The 20,170-nt window shown below is 44.3% G+C and overlaps 1 protein-coding gene across 5 annotated transcripts in view; it reads left to right on the forward strand.

Annotated features, from left to right (window-relative positions):
• Positions 1-20,170, forward strand: part of NPAS2 (neuronal PAS domain protein 2) — a 133,728-nt gene that overhangs the window by 72,060 nt on the left and 41,498 nt on the right. For all 5 annotated transcript variants that reach the window (XM_083174369.1, XM_083174367.1, XM_083174368.1 and 2 more), the window contains exons 6-9: positions 728-848; positions 10,971-11,084; positions 16,275-16,393; positions 17,921-18,003. In XM_083174369.1, the coding sequence (XP_083030495.1) occupies positions 728-848; positions 10,971-11,084; positions 16,275-16,393; positions 17,921-18,003 (437 nt within the window). The remainder of the gene's footprint in view (positions 1-727; positions 849-10,970; positions 11,085-16,274; positions 16,394-17,920; positions 18,004-20,170) is intronic.

Genomic DNA, 20,170 nt, shown 5'->3' on the forward strand with positions numbered 1-20,170 from the left:
GTTCTGTTACCCTGTGTGTCTCATACCCTGTAATGTGCTGTATTTTATAGCACCTCAGTGAAAGCTATTATAGGGACTGGATATCTCATGGTGATGTAGATGTGTAGACCTGACATGGGCCAAATGTAATAGGGTGAGAGTTTCAGAAAGTGAGAGATTTTGGGAGAGTTTCCCCATGTTTTTTAAAGCAGCAATCAATTACACTGCAAAACCAGGTTGATTTTGCCATGTAATTGATTGCTGCTTTAAAAAACATGGGAAAACTCTCACAAAATCTCTCACTTTCTGAAACTCTCACCCTATTACATTTGGCCCATGATTTCTATGTACCATCCCCTCACAAACATCAAAAAACAGGACAAAGTGGGAAGATATGTAATAATTCCTTTGTACGGCGCTGCGAAACACTTGTGGCGCCTTATAAATCAAATTATAATAATAATAATAATAATAATAATGGAAACCCAAATTCATATTCTAAGACCCTATTTTAGAAACCCCATAAACTGGGATTAATAGATTAAAACACAGACATTATTTAATAGTCAAGCAAACTTTTTATAAAATACGAGCTAGCCAGGTCTTTCATTTGATTTTTTTATTTAATTTACAAGCTACATCCACTCTAAGGTAGGGCATTTACGTGTAACATCACTGATACATCCTTCATTCATATTTATTATTTTATACACACAAATACTGTACTGGTGTCTTTCTCCCTCCGCAGTCTGACATCACGGATCAAAACTTGCTGAATTTTCTACCAGAACAAGAGCATTCAGACATCTATAAAATGCTATCTTCGTATATGCTTGTGACAGATTCTGCATCTCTCAACTATTTCAATTGTGAGTTTTATGCCACTAATTACGCATTGTGTATCCTGATGCATAAACCAGGTATCTGGCAGAAATGTGTAGGGCAGCTGGTATGTTTACTACAATATTGAGGTTTGGAAATGTTCTGGTGAAAACATCATTACATAAGATAAGAATAAGCATCACAAGGGTAAATGCATTATTTGACATTATGGGGATAACGTGTGCCCCTGTCTATGATACATAAAAGATACATAAAAGATAGCACACTGATATGCGGTGAAATATATGTAACACACCTGCAGGCTATCGATTTTGACAGCTGTGTTGTTGCCCTCTCTTTACAGCAGGGACAGCGCTGTCACTGGCTGTGGTGGAAGCCAGCTCACAGCTACATGTGAGATCTTATGGGCCAGGTGACAAACAGCCAGCCAATCAGCTCCTACCTGACAGTCTTCAAACACAGTCTGTGAAATGGCAGGTGTGAGTTGATTGGTTGGTTGTTTATCACTTTCCATTTTATCACTTTTGAAGCTTAGTGCATCTGGCCCATTGTGTGAGTAGCAAGATCTTGTACATGTGCACATGGAGCAGGATGGGCAGGGAGACGCAGCACATCATCAGCACTAAGCTGATGCGCTGTGTGCTCTAGCGGAGATCGCTTATTGATGTACTTTACTGCTTCGTCTCGGTAATGAGTTGAAGCAGGAAGTGCTATAGATGTACAATACGTGGCGGAAAAATTGGTGTATTATTATCGCTTACATCCTAGTCACCATTGCCCTTACTGAACCGTGCCTACGTTAGAACACCTATTTTAGTCCATTTCCCCCTTCTTCCCCTTTAATGGCCTATGTGCCCAAATTGTGTACAATTCTGCTTCGCTGCATTTGTCTGCACTCAGTTACTGAGCATGCGCAGGGTGAATCATGCCAGATATACTACACAAGTGGCGTACGTTCAGCAAGGTCTAGAGAGCCTTGAATTGGGTCTGTTCTAATTTTTTCTGTCAAGAGTTTGCTAAATATACCGTACAGACCCTGCGGCTCTATCATCCTCCGTTTTAGCTCTCTGTATACACATTCACCAAAGCTGTCAATGATTTATTAAGGATTCCGCACTGGGTTCTGCATGTGAGACTGTTCGTGGAGCACTCTCCTCTCCATTATTTCACTTGTAGACATGCATAAACACACAAGGTTTTTTCCATTTCTCAAATTTGCACATCTGTTATATAACTGGCAAACATTCTCACAGTATGGTCAATGGGCAAGTGCGCTGCAAAACCAGTTGTGTTATCATGGTCCTTCCAACTATAGTGCCAAGGCAATGATTCACATCATCAAGCTCTGCCTTTGTCCACTTCACTAGGTAATTGGGCGTGATATGGCAATGTGCTCTGATCTTACAGTAGTCTGTAGAACCCCTCAAAGTTTGTGAGTCTCCCAGACATTTCGGGAAATTATTATTAATATTACATTTTATTTAGCCACCCGTGGTTGACAGCGCCGTACAGACGGCACACATACAGGGTACACATGAGAACGCATTTGCAGCTGTGCACATGGGTGGGATTTCTCTCGGGCAGGTTGGCAGGTTATGGTATATTAGATCTACAATGTCTAGGTCTACAGTCATAAGATCGACCACTATTGGTCGACAGTCAAAAGGTCGACAGGGTCAAAAGTTCGACAGTCAAAAGTTCGCCAGGGTTAAAATATCGACAGTCATAAGGTCGACAGGGTCAAAATGACAACATGGAAAAGGTCAACATGAGTTTTTAGTGTTTTTTTGGTGTCTATGTTGACATAGGTCTGGTCCTCACTACGCTCGGCACACTATTATATTCTCCCACTACGCCATAGTGGATGGTAGGGTATGAAATACCACCTGTCGACACATGTCGCTCAAGTCATGTCGACCTTTTGACCATGGTGATCTTTTGACAATGTCGACTTTTTGACCATGTCGACCTTTTCACCCTGTCAAGGTTTTGTCAAGCTTTTGACTGTCGACCTTTTGATCATGTCAACTTTTTGACTGTCGACCTTTTGACCATGTCGACCAATAGTGGTCGATCTTTTGATTGCTAACTAGACACTGTAGATCTAATGACTGCATACCTTCTATAAATCTGCACTGTAATAAATATAGCCCAGAGTCACTGCATTGTGCTGTACATTAATAGGATCAGGAGCATCCAAGGTACAGTAGACATATAAATCCCACAATAACACAGTCCTGAAACTCACAATATTAACAACTCCAGCAACTAGCACTTCTAGACTTCAATTCATTAAACTCACCATCGGTAACCTTTTTTGCCCCACACTTTAACCAAACTTATTTAACTTAAATATAAACTTCTTACTAAAATAACGAGAAAAGCGGGGGTAAATATCACACACACCATTTAAACATCGTTGGTGTTCGGGGGGGCGTGGCCTGACCGTGATAGGGAGCAGACGCACCTTTCTGGAGCTCCGCTATCACGCTACCACAAACAAGCTCTTTGGGGAGTCTTACACCCCATATCCCCACACCAGCAGACTCTCCCCACCTCACGGACGCAGCAGACACCCGGCGGGCAGCGCAGCGGAGCCGGGGGACGTTATACAACGTCCTTGCGGGTTGCGGCCTACCCGCCGGAAAAGCCGGGGCCTCGATTTTAGCAGCCAGCCGGGACGCGGACGCCGCAGCTACGATCGCGGGCCTGAAAACCCGCTGAAGTTATACAGCTCGCCTCCCATACCCCCTACCATCTCTCCTACCTGCGTGGACGCCCCCAGAGGACCATCAGCTCAGTCTACCTGAACTGGAGAGGCAGAAGACGCCATCTGGAGGCTCTCATCCCCACAGACTGGCAGCCATTTTCTTTGGTGCAGCAGCACATAGAAAAGCCCCCTCACACAACAGTGAGTATAACCCTAACTCTGCTGAACTGCCTCAGCATCTCTGCACGCTAACCATACTTAGCAGCAACTCCCCAGCTACCAGACAAACGCTGCACATAAGCTTTATTAGCAATTGAGTGACACACTCCAGCTTATTATTGCTTACTGAGACTCAGTCTCTCCCCTATTCGGTCTGCAGCCATAAGTGGACACTGCCATCCTCCACCACCCCCTTAAAGGATCTTTGTGACCTTCACATTTGACTGTATGCTATACACTTGTAGACAAAATATCTCCTCAGTGATTGCAGACATGCTGGTCAGTCTGCTACTCACATTCTACAGATAGCTAATTCTAATTGAATCTCATTCACAACTGATCCTGTCTATTTAATTCTCTATGCCAACTACCGTGGTCATGCACTGAACATATTTTATATGAGCCTCACCTAGACCACTACTTCCAATACGCTCTGATACAACTTTTATAACATCTTTCATAACTAAACCCCTCTTGCCATTCACTACCATGCAGTCTCTTCAGCAACGCCAGGAAAAAAGACGTGCTGACCCGAATATGACAACTGACTCTGAGAACCAGGATCTATCACCTGCCCATAAAAAAGCAGTGGCAGCTCAAGACTCTTATGTCACATATAATGTTGTAGTAGATGCAATTACAGCAACTATGGGCCCATTACTGTCAAAGGCGGTAGCAGACATCACAGCTCAGCTACACCACCTCACCCACAGAGTTGAGGAGACCGAACACAGAGTCGGCGAAATTTTTCAAGATGTCTCCCGCCTTAAAAGAGATGTACCACGGCTAGACAAAAGCAACTATCAACTCTGGAACAAGGTGGATGATCTCGAAAATAGGTCTCGACGGAACAATATCCGTCTGGTAGGCCTCCCAGAAGCTGTCAAGGGGCCAGCATTAGCTCACTTCGTCCGGAACACCCTGCCCTCCCTATTAGGCATAGAATCGGACTGCCGAGACATGGTGATCGAAAGAGTCCACAGAGTGGGTCAGAATTCCTCATCCACATCTAACCGCCCCCGAGTGGTATTGTTTCGTTGCCTTAACTATCTCCACAAACAAGCCATCTGGTCAGCCTCCCGGAGCAAAAAGGAAATCATCTGGGAATCCTCCAGACTATACCTATTCCAAGACTTTTCTGTGGAACTGTCTCGTGCGCGGAAAGCCTTTTCCCCGATCTGCTCTCGTTTGGTGACAGAGCAGAAAAAATTTGCAATGATATATCCAGCCAAATTGAGAATCTTTGACGGGACCTCTTTCAAAGACTTCAACACCCCACAAGATGCCGAGTCGTTTCTCAGGGAGGAAAGGCAACATAGTGATCATACATCTGATATATCTGACCCCCCCTCAGGTCGCGGATGATCTCCACAGGTTCCATACATTCTGTTACGCCTAATGGCATAGTTCAATGTGCCTAAATTGATATCATATGTTTTCTCAGAAATACAGCCTAACAACTATCAGGTTTTCTTCATAAAATGTTCATAGTCAGTTTCAAGGCTTCCATAGTTCTTTAAATGTTTTGAATACGATAGCACTGTTCCTAATAATATATAGGGCATTAGAAAGAAATTAATGTCAGAGCGTATTTAGTATACATTCTATACACAAAGGTTGTTTAAAGTGTTCAGGTTTGAGGTTCATTGTTTTTACCTCCTATCACCATAGTGATAAGATTCAGTTTCACAATTATGATAAATTGTGTGTTCATGCTTAATTGCCTATTTCAGATTACTCGAATTGGGCCAATGTACCTTTTATTAGCCCTATTTACTCACGAGTCGTACTATCCTCCCCTGTCTGTATGTTGCTTTCCTAGTGTCCTGTCCGCTCCCCCCTCCTACAACCTAACTTCTATTGGATTTAGTATTTCTGTCTTACACTGGTGCAGTTACAACTCTCCTATTACTTAAATGTCATTAAAAATTGGAACTTGGAACGTGGGAGGCATTAACTCCCCGGCCAAAAGAAGGAAAATTCTCACTTACCTAACCAAGTTGAAATTGGATGTGGCTTGTCTCCAGGAAACGCATCTAACTGCAGCCGAACATCTCAAATTACAGATGATGGGCTGGAAATTACTGGCGGCTGCCCCATTCAATTCCAAGTCCCGTGGTGTGGCTATTCTTGTTAGACGCTGTTTAAATATCTCTATTACGAAGACCGACATTGACCCTGACGGTCGGTATCTCATAGTTGATATTTCTATTGACAATGTACCTTATGTTTTCTGCACGGTATATGCCCCAAATGTATACAAGAAACCTTTCTTCACCTCCCTAATTGCTAAGTTACTCCCGTATGACCCCTCTACCCTAATTTTATTGGGCGACCTCAACTTAATATCCTCGCCCATTCTGGACAGATCCTCCTCACAGAGAACCCCCACTGCACTACCAAAACTGGGTGTGCCGGCCCTAGCCAAACAACTTCAACTAATAGATGCGTGGAGGGCAATTAACCCAATAGAGAGAGATTATACTTGTCTTTCTTCTGCGCATCAAACTCTATCCAGAATAGATTATATCTTACTAGCCTCCTCACTCTTTCCTAATATCCAAGAAGCTGTTATTGAACCAATATGTTTATCCGATCATGCTCTTATGTGGATAACACTCCACACCAACTCTAATAGAGGTTCTTTCAGGCTATGGAAATTCCCAAATTACCTCTCCCAATCTATCTCTTTCCGAAATAAACTAGATGCAGCCTGGATGGACTTTCAATTTAATAACGCAGAGAGTGCAGAGTCAAATCCGGCTTTGTTTTGGCAATCAGGTAAGGCTGTTATGCGTGGAGTAGTTATCTCCTATGTCGCAGCTGAAAATAAAAAAATGGCAACAGCCTACCTCGATTTACAAACAAACCTAACAAACTCGTTCCAGGCATTTAAATCAACTCCATCCCCTAACAATAAAGCAGCTTACAACACAGCTAAAATTCACTATGATGAATATCTAAAATCAAAAAGCGATAGATATATGTTTTCAACTAACTTCAAATTCCACCGTTATGGAAACAAAACGGGCAAACTCCTATCCAACATTCTACGTGGCTCACAGCCAACCACACTAGTACACCCCCTACGTAACACAGACGGAACTATGGTGTCGTCAAGCAGCCAGATAACTGAAGTAATGAGGTCTTTTTATTCACAGATATATACTGAGCCCCCCCAACACACAAATAACCCCCTGATAGAGTCATTTCCTTCCCCTTGGGTATTTCCCACCCTCCCCCAATATCCAGAGGAATATGCCGATAGACTAGAAGCCCCAATTACATTAGACGAGGTCACGAGAGTGATCCAACAATCTAAACCTTCAAAAGCCCCTGGTCCGGATGGTATGTCCGCGGAATTTTACAAAATCCTCCTGCCCCGACTTGGTGACAGTTTAGTTAAATTCTATAACCATATTATTACTACCCAATCCATCCCGCTATACTTTAATTCTGCGGTTATTAGATTGCTCCCCAAGCCGGGCAGGGATCCAGCACAGCCGGGATCCTACAGACCCATTTCTTTACTTAACTTTGATTATAAGGTATTTACGAAGATCTTGGCAGACAGATTAAAATTCCATTTACCGCGGATCATCCACCCGGACCAGACAGGGTTCATAGTAGGCAGACACTCCGTAATAAATGTTAGGAAGTTGCTAGGAACTATCCATCATATGTCAAACACACCCCCCTCGACCCCTAAACTAATTGTTTCCTTTGACGCCGAAAAGGCATTTGATTTAGTTAATTGGGAATATCTTTTTACAACAATGCACCACTTTGGGTTTACTCCTGGCTTCATTAATATCTTACGCACTTTATACAATTCCCCAGTATCTCAAATATCCTGCAATGGCTCTATCTCCTCATCATTTACAGTTTCAAGGGGCACCAGACAGGGATGCCCATTATCCCCCCTCTTATTTGCCATCGCTATAGAGCCCTTAGCGATCGCAATACGTAACTCTTCCCTAATTGAGGGGATTTCTGTCCAAAACCATGTGCTTAAAGTGTCCTTATATGCAGACGACATGATCCTGTTTCTTTCCAACCCATCCACATCCCTTCCCGCAGTGCTAGATTTGATAGCTGCCTTTGGCCGAGTCTCAGGGTATAAAGTAAACTTGAGCAAATCTGAGATCCTCCCAATTCAAGGCGCACCACTATTCTTCCAAACATTGCCGATACTCCAACCTTTCCACATCTCCTTCACTTCCATTAAATATCTAGGCATCAATATTCCCTCAGACCTTGCTGACTTATATAAAATAAATTTTACCCCAATAATTGACAAAATCAAGAAGTACCTGGATAGTTGGATGTCTCTGCCCATCTCCCTGCTAGGACGGATAGCGGCGATCAAAAGCGTTCTATTCCCCAAAATTTTTTATATAATGCAGATGTTACCTATAACACTCCAACCCAAAGATATAAAAGTCCTCAATTCTCTTTTCTCTCGCTTCCTGTGGCAAGGGAAAAGACCCCGAATAGCCTTCGCCAAATTACGTTTACCCCGTAACAAAGGAGGACTGGGCTTTCCAGACCTGACACAATACTCCAATGCCATATTCTTCAGGTGCATCAGTGACTGGCTGCTTGACAATAGTTCATACACAGATACCCAACTAGATTCCGCTCTATTTGCCCCGTTCTCACCAAACGGTCTGCTCCACACTAAATGGCCAGACCTCCCAGCTTTTATTAAAGAACATCCTTTATTTACAGATACATACAGAGCTTGGATATCCATTTCGAAGAAATTTCATTGTAGCCCCTTATACTCCCCATATGCCTCTATATGGGGCAACCCAGCTTTTCCTCCATCAATAACTAACTCCACTTTCTCCCAATGGAAAATGAAAGGCCTAGCCTCCATTAATAAAGTGTTTGACCCCGGAGGCGAATTGCTCTCTTTTGCTGACCTCCAATTGCAATACCAACTCCCTTCCCAAAACTTCTACATGTACCTTCAAGCCAGACATTACGTCCAATCACTTCCTAAACCGAATAATTCGGATAATACGGCATGCCTTTTTCAATCCCTCCTCAAACTCATTCCCTCTGTCCCGTACAGAATCAGTTCTCTATACATACCATTAATATCCCTAACAGCGTCTTCCAGCTGGTCTACAACTTTACAGAAATGGTCCACAGATACCCCCAGCATCTCATTGTTACCTGACCTTCTGTCCCAATACGACACCACCCTTAAATACCTACACTCCTCTTATTTACAAGAAGTTCATATCAGAACGATCCACAGGGCTTATATCTCCCCTGCTCAGAGGAAACACATGACAAATTCAGAGACAGGTGCCTGTGTCAAATGTTCACTCTCGCACGCAGATTTCTTTCACTGTATCTGGGGTTGTGGGAAGATACGGAAATTCTGGAACAAAGTCACTCAATTTATTAACTCCATGTTCTCCCTTCACCTGACCCCAGATCCACTGGCATGCGTCTGTGGGAACTTCAAAAATTGGAACTTAGGCCCCGACAAACAGAATAAACAATATAAAATTCGACTTCTAGCCACGATAATCACAGTTGCCAAGAAAACCATCCTTATACATTGGACTACCCGGTCGGCTCCCTCCCTTACAGAGGTCAAACAGAAAATGATCCAAATCTTATATTGCGATAGACGCTCTACGATCCCAGACGTTGAGACAGGGGTAGAGAAATTTTATAAAAAATGGGAGTACTTTATTAATACCCTTGATACCCAATCTCAAGATCACATCATGAGACTGTTTGAAAATACCTCCTGGAGCTTGCTGCGTCGGATAGCGACTGGTAATTGACATCCCTGACAGATTAATCATGCTATGTTTTATTTGTGCTTCACTCCATTTACACCGGAATTACTGCCCTTGATCTCTCACTACTACCCCCCCCATACTGCCTCCCTTATGTTTGTCCCCCCCCCCTCCCCTGTCTGCCCGTCGTCCCCTTATACAGCTCTTTGATTGTCAGATAGTAGTTTTATTTTGTGTTATCTCTATTTTCTTCTGTATTAGATATAATTATATCTTGTAGGATTACCATTCTACTATTCCCATTGATTTTACAGTAAAGTTATTTGTATTTGACACTGTCAAATAGGACTGCTGTATATACTGTTTAGATACCATGATTCTGTCATGTTCCGCTTAATTTTCATCGGTCATCTGTATGATTTTTGTTTCTTTATCTTGTGTTGAAAACCCAATAAAATATATTTAAAAAAAAAAAAAAAACATCGTTGGTGTTCAACTCTCCCATCACACCCACCCATGCGGATGGTGCAGCCCATCCCTTGTCCAGGGGCATGTGCTAACGACATATCGATGCCGGGAGAGTGCACCCCACTAATCTTCATACGATTTCGAGAGGAAGTTCACCTTCACTTCCTCCTTGTTCTAAGCTCACACAACTCCACCCCTGATCCCTAATTGGCTAACCTTCTCAGACAGAGCACCCTAGCAACTTGCTACTGAAAGTGTCAGCAAATCAGGTCGCTACAGTGGTTTATGTCACCTCTTGCTTTAACAGCCCTCGGTTTTCTTACTGACAAAAAACGGTGACATAACGTCATCTGCAGGGTGGCTCTCGCACTTTGAACCTGATCTAAGTAAAACTGGAGGTAAGGAGCAATAAAAAAACTTCTGGAGACATGTAAATGATAGCTGGGCAATTGCTGATAGGGAATGACTCAAACCTATGCAGGTTTCCAACCATTCTTTCTAGTAGCAATAATAGCCCTGCACATACTGCTGCACTCAAAGCACACGCTTAACAAGGCCTCTATAAAGTAATGACCCCCATAGAGGGCGAATAAAATCTGTGGCAGGTGCAGTGAGCCTGCAAGTGGTTTCTTTGCACTCGCCCTCCTGTCGGAGTACCGGCGGTTGGGATTCAGGTGTTGGTATACGGACTATTGGAATCCCGACTGTCAGGCCGGCATAGAACACTCAATATGCCACGAGTGCCATTCGCATGACATATGGGGCTTTATTTTGGTAGTGATGTTGGTAGTCTTCGAAGCTACACCCCTGCTTAAGGGGGACCGAGCTAGAGGAGGAAATCCATATTGCACATATGCAGGACCGATTTCCACATAAAATCCATCTGTGTTTATATAAATCTGTAACACTTTGTGTACATTGAAACTGTCATTTGACATTTTTTTCTTGAGTTACAAGTGTTTTTCTGTCATATTTCCTTTTTAAAGCTGAGAACGACTTGGAATTTTGCTGTCACCTTCTGAGAGGAACTCTAAACCCCAAAGAATTCCCAACTTATGAGTATATTAAGTTTGTAGGAAACTTCCGGTCTTACAGTAATGGTAAGCAGTATTTCTATTTTTAGTTTTATCTTTATAGCAAACGTATGGGGAACAACAAATTGCATTCTGTCTCTTTCACAGTTGCTATCAATGGTTGTAACTCCCAAGTAGTATAGATGCTGGAGGTAAGGCATGAGTAGTGGATGGTAGAGCAGCAGGAGCCAGGTGGAGCACAGCTGGCTGATAGCACACAATGGGGCAGATGTATTAAGGCTTGTGCAGAGATAAAGTGGAGATAAAGTGGAGATAAAGTAGAAGGTGATAACGCACCAGTCAATCCGCTATGTTTGAAAAATGACAGTTAGGAGTTGATTGGCTGGTGCATTATCACATTCAGTGGCGTAACTACAGCACCGCAGCCCCCGCGGTCGCGGGCGTGTTTTATTATCGGCGGGGGGGGGGGGCGCCGAAATGATAGTTTCGTCGCTGATCACATTCCACTTTATCTTCACTTTATCTCTTCACCAGCTTTAATACATCTGCCCCAATGTGCAGGGACTCCGGAGCAGGGCAGAAGTATTCACATAGTAGAGGCTGCGGCTAATAAGCCCTGAGGTCACCGCAGTCATCAAATGAGGTCTCCTGCTTAGCGCTGGCACTGCCAGTGATCTGGTCTGAAAACTGGTCGGGAGACAAGGGAGAAGTGCCCTCTTTAGGGCTGGAGCCCAGCGGCAACTTACTACACGGTCTCTGACAATTCTGTCTCTGTTTATTGCAAATAACATGGTGCTTCTCAAAGCCCTTGTATTTTAATGGCACATATTAATGCATATAAGTGTCAAGTATAGGCAAGGAGAATCATCTGCTTTATGTGAATCGCGATCCCCTCACAACTTGACTGACAGGAGGGCGGTAACTTGCCATTTTCCTAGAGAGTCTGGATAAATGCAGGCATGCCCTGGCATTTCAGTGAGGGTCTGTGGCGTCAGCTCCATCCAGGTAAAATTATGCCATGTTACAGTGCCCCAGTTCATATAATGCCACACTATAGTGCCTCCATTTCATATTGTGCCACATTACAGTGCCCCAGTGCTTATTATGTAGCATTATAGTACATTCCACATTACAATGAACAGATCAGATTATGACATTTACAATGCCCTCCAGTTCATATTGTATCACATTACAGTGGGCTCCAGTTCAAATGATGCAATATTACAGTGCTCCCGTACCATTAGAACATCCACTACACACTCCTCTCATGCAATGTCACACTAATTGCTTCGCATGCACATCTGGGAAATGTGTTTGTTGCTCCCATGTATAGATCTTCTTGGGGAAAAAAAGCCCATATCGCATACGTGCCTAATCTCCCGAATCAGCCATGAGGCCCCCGAAAATTGAGTGGCTTTTACTTTTTAATCAATTTACCCTGTAAACCTTTTGACCCTGTCGACCAGGTGCATGTTGTCAACCTGTGACTGCCGATGTCCATATTCTCATTAACCTAATGATCTCAATGCCATAACTAGTTATTTTGGTGCCCTGTCCCAAAAAAAGCAAATGGTGTCGTCCCCGCCGGCCCCCCCCCCCTTGCTAATATAGAGACAGTACCCACCAAAGGAGCACCACGCCAAATATTGGCGAGGCTACATGGGGAATGTAAATGTGTTCCCATATTAGTATTAATTCACATTACACCACAGTGCCACTTGTACACATTGTAACTCAGCTGCACACAGGGTCACACCGCACTGCAGCAGCACACACCGGGTAATGCCACGCTGCACTGGCACACACACATGGGGTTACACCACTTCACCAACAAACATACAGGGTTACAGTGTGCCTAGGATACTGGGCCTAATTCAGACCCAATTGCAAAGCACAGTTTGAACAAATCCATGTGCACCGCAGGTGGGGCAGATGTAACATGTACAGAGAGATTTAGATTTTGTCGGGGTGCTTTCAAACTGAAATCTAAATGGCAGTGTAAAAATAAAGCAGCCAGTATTTAGCCTGCACAGAAATAAAATAACTCACCCAAATCTAATTCTCACTGCACATATTACATCTGCCCTACCCACAGTGCACATAGGTCAGATACGGTATGGGATACAGTGCGGACTGGATACAGTGTCTGTTGGATACAGTATGGGTCCGATAAAGTGCAGTAAATAGTGTGGGTTGTATATAGTATGGGTCATATACACCAATACTACACTTACTGTGACATGGGGTGTTGGCAGTGAACGGGTGCTGGCGGTGTCCACAGAGCGAGGCGATGGCAGTGCAGGAGTGTGCCTGTGTCGGCAGTACTCTCTCAGCGACCATCCATTGATTTCAATGGGACTTTTCACATTTCCTGCCTGACTGCTGCTGTCTGTTTCCCTCCAATCCCTTGCTTTAAGGGAAGAGGACAGCTCGCTGCATCCCTGCCTGACCGTTTCTAATACCCCCAGCCAAAATCATACACAGAGACAGCATGTGGGATTGAATCATTGGACACGGTTTTATTTAAATTGACTTCCGTACAGTTGCAGGGTAAGGACAGAGAACGGTGGGCAAGGTCACAACCTGTCAATGACCCTCACTGATTTATGATGGGGCATGCCCCCATCCATGCTGTAGGCACTTTAGCACGCCCCAGGGCATGCCCCCCACCCACACTGTAGGCACTCTAGCCCGCCCCCTACACAGATCCTGTGGCGCGCAGCCGACTGGCCCACCGTCGACAGCTGGAGCCTGGCGTGTGGCCTATTACAAAGGTGAATCTGCAAACCTCAGCTGGCTCTCCCTTTTCCATGCCTTCCCACAACTGAGGTTCCTGAACCTGTCCAGGTACCGGTCCTTTGCTACTCAGCGCTTCTCTCTCAGTAGCTGGCAGAGCGAGGAGAGCGACTCACCTGCAGACTAAGGGCCTTATTCAGACCTGCTCGCCAGCAGGTAAACTCCACCCTGATGAAAACATGCACTATTAGGGTTCCCTAGAGCATGGCTACAATCCATATTTTATTTACCCCAGTCATACTTTTATATTTCTATAAATGTAACAATACTCACTTAACAATCAAACAACAGTTTTAAAAAGTGAATTCCCAACAGAGTGTTGTATGTCTTCCATACTATAATCTACAGTGAAAATATTGTTAGGTAAATGTTTCAGAAATCATTTCATAAACATTTTGCAAGTACATGCATTAGCAAATGTTTCAGTAAGTAAATAAAACACAATGGAAATTGTCCGTATTTATTTGCCTTGCCTTATTTCAGAGTACAGCAATTGAAATGCCGCTGGTGTCTTTCCAAATAGGTCATCCTCTGCAGAAATTCCTCAGTGTGCCTTCCAGAAACCACATTGCATTTCCTTCTCATCCCTTTCAGGCAGTGTGATTCAGTGCCCTCATTTCACCTCTGAGTCTAAAGCATGCTTGTTAGAACACTAAGAAAACAATATAGGGAGGGACTATATTTTAAGTAGTGAGATGTTCAGCCCCAATCTGTCTAATAAAGTACTATGGGGTACAGAGAGTTAAAAGGAAAGTCAGAGCAGCGTTTTCAGTTTACAATGTGTGCAATATGTTTTTTACTTGGTCTGTACTGTATATTTGCTTTATTTTTCGATGTGACACATTTTGTTTTTGTGTCAAACTGACTGTGAATAAACTACAAAACACTGCGGTACTTGTGTAGTTTCTGGCGCCGTGCTACTTCTGGTTTTTACGCTCAGCAAACTATGTAAAATAAAATAACTTAACTCCATGGCAACATTGATAGTTCATACCCCCACTATCCATGTTGGCATGGAGTTGATTTTAGATAGCGTGGCGAGCGTAGCGAGCCACCAAGCCCGCAGCGTGGGCGAGCGAAACGAGCCCCGCAAGGGGACTCGGATGCACGGCGCCATGCTGGCGCCGTGAAACTACAAAAGTCCCAACACTGCTGTTATTCCTCTTTCATGTGCTAGTTTCATGCAGTTTCCTTACACCAACACTAGAAGCGCTCTGTCCATGCCAGCCAGCAAGTAGTACAGGAAAGGCCAAAATCAGGGATCTCGTATAACCCCCAATTATAACCCCAGCAAGTGTCTCTTGTGCCTGCTGCGATCATTCCATTCCCACAGGCAACCGCACACCCCAATATGTTTCTATGGGGGATAAAATGCTGCCAGATTTACCAACTTCCAGTATGCAGAGAATTCCGTCCCCACAGCTCTGAAGATGACAGTAGATCATACCTGGCATAGTTAGCCAACGGAAGGTTCAAATAACATATAACACCATCTAACAATGGCGTTATGCTTAATACAATCTCACTGCGGTTGCTGGAGCATGCGTAGTCTCACAGTAATGTCCACCATTTTCTTAAATTCTTTCACTTGTCCAACATGGCAAAGGACTAACAATTATGTATGGCATCAGCATAATTCTATTGTTATATAGGTGGACATAGATTGTAGTAGAGGTGACTTTCTTTATTGGCTCTTTATTGGGATTGTTTTTGATACATTGGAGACATCCTGCATCAGTGCAATAAGCACTGATGCAGAATGCCTATTAGCACTGAGAAAAGGGTCATTACAATGCGTTGACCTGTTAATCAGATAACGTCACAGATTCCACTTGCTGAGTTCTATCGATGAGCGATATCGCTCATTTTAGCCCTTCTGAGCAATATCACTCAGTATACCGCCCAGTGTCTATGCACTGACTGACGGCCGGTGTGCACTCCAGTGGGTCATTAAGGACCTGCTCCATTGTCTGTGCATATACAGATGAGCTGATACTAATCTGATACTATACAACTGTATATATGGGTATCACAGGCTTGTGACAGAGTAGTAGTGTTTGATCAGAGTTGGGTTTCACACAGCTCACCAGCCAGTGAGTGTCTGTAGGTATTGGTTAGCTGTGTGGGAACACTGGAAAAGGTTGCAGATTGCTGGTAATCTTGGGTCTCCCACCATGCTCAGCATTGATCTGATATTGGTATAACGCAATAAGCCTTCCTGGACAGCAGGCAGACTAGCGTATATGCAGTAGTGTACTCCTCTTTCAGCAATAGAAATGGTAAATACATGTATGTATAAAAAGAAGATGCAGCCTTGAGAAATCCTATTAAAATCATCATCACGAAAGTATTGAGCTTTTAAAAAAGGAAATATAAAGTGTGAGGACATCCTCTGTAGTACAACAATTAAGAACATATTGTTCATGTGAATAAGTACTCACATGCATGCTATTATTGCAGTACCTCTCTCTGCATGTAGTAGCTTTGAAGAGACTGTTTCAAGAATGTACAGATCACAGACCAGCAAGCAGGTGTGCTTCATTGCTACAGTCCGACTTGCAACACCTCAGTTTTTAAAGGTGAGTGATTTCGTATAATCTGTAACCACAATATCATGTTAGCTAGTATGCTGTTCATCCTGTGATATAAGGGTCTGTTTATTATAGGGTGAAAAGCCTGGTTGGTAAAGTCGGGTATGGTATGGCAGTCAGTATGCCGACATAGGAATCCTGAAAGCCAGTACTCCAACAGGGGGGCAATTGCAAAGAAGCACCTTGCAGGCTCAGTGTCTCACTGCGCTCACCACAGGTTCTATTCTCCCTATATAGGGGTCATGGACCCCCACGAGGGAGAATAGACCCTGTCAGATCCTGTCTGGCATTTGAACAGTAGTGATCATGATGTTGGTACACCGACTGTCAGACCATCATCTAGCACCCATTAAGTCTTAGGGGGATATTCAATTAGTCTGACTTTGCTATTTAATTGTATTCGTTTTTGGAAGGTTTTTAGTCATTTCCCGCCAATACCGTCAATATGTCGAAGAAATTTTTTTACGAAAAAGCCAGCAGTTTTGACTAAAATACGTAGATTGGCGAGTGATTCGCTGATCCACTTGTTTTCTGACCTTGCTTGATTTTGTTCGAGCATCAAAAAAAAATCGACACCTACAATAATTACATGCCCTCCTTAGGGGGTAAATATACTAAAGCTGAAAAGAGGTGATGATCCCCACAGAAACTAATCAGATTATGTCTATCATTTTTCTGTTGCAGCCTAGAAAATGGTAGACAGAATATGATTGGTTGCTATGGGTAACATCACATCTTCTAATTTTTAGAACATTTATAAAATGTATCCCTCAGTAAATAGACCCCATGAACCTGTACTTTGTCACTTCCTAACCAGTCTTAAGCTGGGTACACATCTATACAATCCTTTTTTTTTGCAAGCGTTCGGCCGACCGTACTCCCGTCGGACCGTCCACAAACAACAGCCGACACGCGCGTACACACCTGTACAATTTTACTTGCGACGTCTGATGTACTCCCGTCCAAACAGTCGCAAGAAAAGGATTGTACCACCGTACACACTCTCCCGATTTGGGCTATTCACACTTCACATGTGACCAAAATTATAATAATGGGCTGGGTTAGGGCAGCAGTCACCCTTTTACCTATTAAAAAAAAAACGGCGTGGGGTCCACCCCACAGCCGTAACCAGCACCAGGCTGAAGGAGCCGGGGCTTGTATTAAAAAATCAGGAAACCCGACAAATAGGGCTTCGCTGATTTTTTAAAACCAGCCCCAGGCTCCAGGTCCGGGGCTGGTTCCCAAAATACGGGGGACAAAATGACTAGAAAAAAGACAGTTGGGAGTTGACTGGCTGGTGCGTTATCTCCTTTTACCTTTTCTCCACTTTATCTCCAGTTTATCTCTTCTCCAAGCTACCTCTTATTGTGTTACGTTTGTGATTACTTGTACTTGAATAAAACACTTGCAGTCCTTCATGCTCCAATGTGGAAATAATTTATTCATAGTATTTTCTTTAGAAGTACCTGTAGCGGAAACCTGAACTTTATGGTTGTTTCTATCTTTGATTTGCAGGAAATGTGTGTAGTTGAGGAATCATGTGAAGAATTCACGTCAAGGCATAGTCTGGAATGGAAGTTCCTATCATTAGATTATAGGTGAGTTAGTGGTGACGACAAGATTAGTGTACTGTATTTCTCACAGGAGTATTGGACCCGGTCCGGAACTGTAAGAGGCCGGGTCACAGACTTTCAGTTGAACAGATATTAATGCTGATTATTATAAAACACAAGGGGGTTAAGTGTCTGAAGTGGGAGTTTTTAGAAGTGAAAGGTGTTGCCTATAGCAACCAATCAAATTCTACTAATCATTTATCTATTACATTTTAGAGGATAATAGTTATAATCTGACTGAATGCTATGGGCAATATCTCTTACTTCTTAAAACTCACACTTTAGTAAATGAACCTCCAGAAGTATATAGAATATGTTACACTGCTGGGGGAGAGAGGGTTGCTGCACGTTTTAAATTCACACTTGAGTAAATTTACCCCTAAGTAGGAGCCAACTGGATGTGGCAGCTTTACTTCCAATCAGTGGCGTATTTATAAAGGGTGCAATGTCACGGTGCACACAGGATCCTGAGTCCCAGGGGCAGTAGCGCACGCAGGGGGGTTCTGAGTACCCAGAAACCCCCCCAGGAGTCTAAGGGCCCTAGACTGAAAGCTGAGGGTCCCCTCTTTCTATAGGTATAAGAATTTAAAAAATCGGCCCTCGGGAACCGGAGATATCTGACTTCAAAGCAGTGGTCCCCATCCAAGCCTGTTAATTGCTCTTCCCAGTCAGATATTTCAGGTACTGTCTGACTTAAGGCCCCCATACATTAGGCCGACTTGTCCTTAGGACAAGTCGGACCCAATACTCCTGTGAGCCGCCCGGCAGCTCCCCGGGAGGCTCACATACAATTTGGCACTTGATGAGCCAAATTTTACATGTGATAAATCGCTTGCGATTTATCACATGTACGGGGAGCTGCAGCGGGCGGTGAGGGGCAGGGGGCGGGCGGTGAGGGGCATGGGGGCCGGTAGTGATCAGGGGCAGCAGTGGGGCGGGCAGCGGGGGTACTGAGTGCTGACCTGGGGGCGGTGTGGTCAGCAGCAGGGCTCATCAGGGGGACGACGGAGCGGGGAGCGTGTCCTGACGCTGTAACTAGTCGGCGGCGCCTGTGTGTGATGATCTGGCCGGGCGCTGTGATCATTCACATATATCATTCAGCAGCGCTGCGGGACGGACGGGGCCGGGCAGTGGCGGGTATTATATTTTTAAAACACCTGTCAAATGACTAGCTGTTCTCTGATTGGCTGAGAGCTCTCAGCCAACGGTCAGTCATTGGCTGAGAGCTCTCAGCCAATCAGAGAACGGCTAGTCATTTGACAGGTGTTTTAAAAATATAATACCCGCCACTGCCCGGCCCCGTCCGTCCCGCAGCGCTGCTGAATGATATATGTGAATAATCACAGCGCCCGGCCAGATCATCACACACAGGCGCTGCCGGCTAGTTACAGCGTCAGGACACGCTCCCCGCTCCGGCGTCCCCCTGATGAGCCCTGCTGCTGACCACACCGCCCCCAGGTCAGCACTCACCGCCAGCTAAAGGTCCCAAGTCGGGTGGTCGGACGTGCAGCAGGTCCGACCACCCGACGCAGATCCGATGCGCACGGGACCGCGCATCGGATCTGAGGGGACATCAAAAGTAGCCGATTTTGGTCCGATTTCGCCCAGATCCGACTGATCTGGCCTAAATCGGACCAAAATCGGCTAGTGTATGGGGGCCTTTAGAGTTTTTCTGAGGGTATATTCCAAAAGCTGGGACTCTCCCCCTTTGAGGGACATTAGTAGTTTGTCTCTAATGTTCCCAGAACCAGAGATATCAGCCTTCCAGCAGCTGGTTACTGCTCCAGCTCCACACACCTGGTATGTAGTTTTCTATTCTCATTGGCAGATTACTCTGCCTCCTGAACTCTGATCCCCTAGTCCCCAATAACATTTGGTAGGTGGGATTCTCTAGTTTTTAATTCCATTAAAATCTAAGAAATCTATTTCTGGGAAGTGGAGATATCTGCAGTCAAGCAAGCTGTCCTCCTACCAGAAAATTGTGAATAATAAGCCCACTCCAGTATACACCCCTCCACTGCGTATTAAACATACTCTACCACCCTGGAAGTTATGTATCAGGGCCCCTTCATTCAGCCCAATGCCCCCTTCTCCCACCCCATCTCCCACCATCTGTGCAGTAAAGGGGTAATTAGTGGAAATAAATGATCCA

The sequence above is a fragment of the Crinia signifera genome, chromosome 2, assembly GCF_055691185.1.
Source record: "Crinia signifera chromosome 2, ASM5569118v1, whole genome shotgun sequence".
In the NCBI taxonomy this organism is placed as follows: Eukaryota; Metazoa; Chordata; class Amphibia; order Anura; family Myobatrachidae; genus Crinia; species Crinia signifera.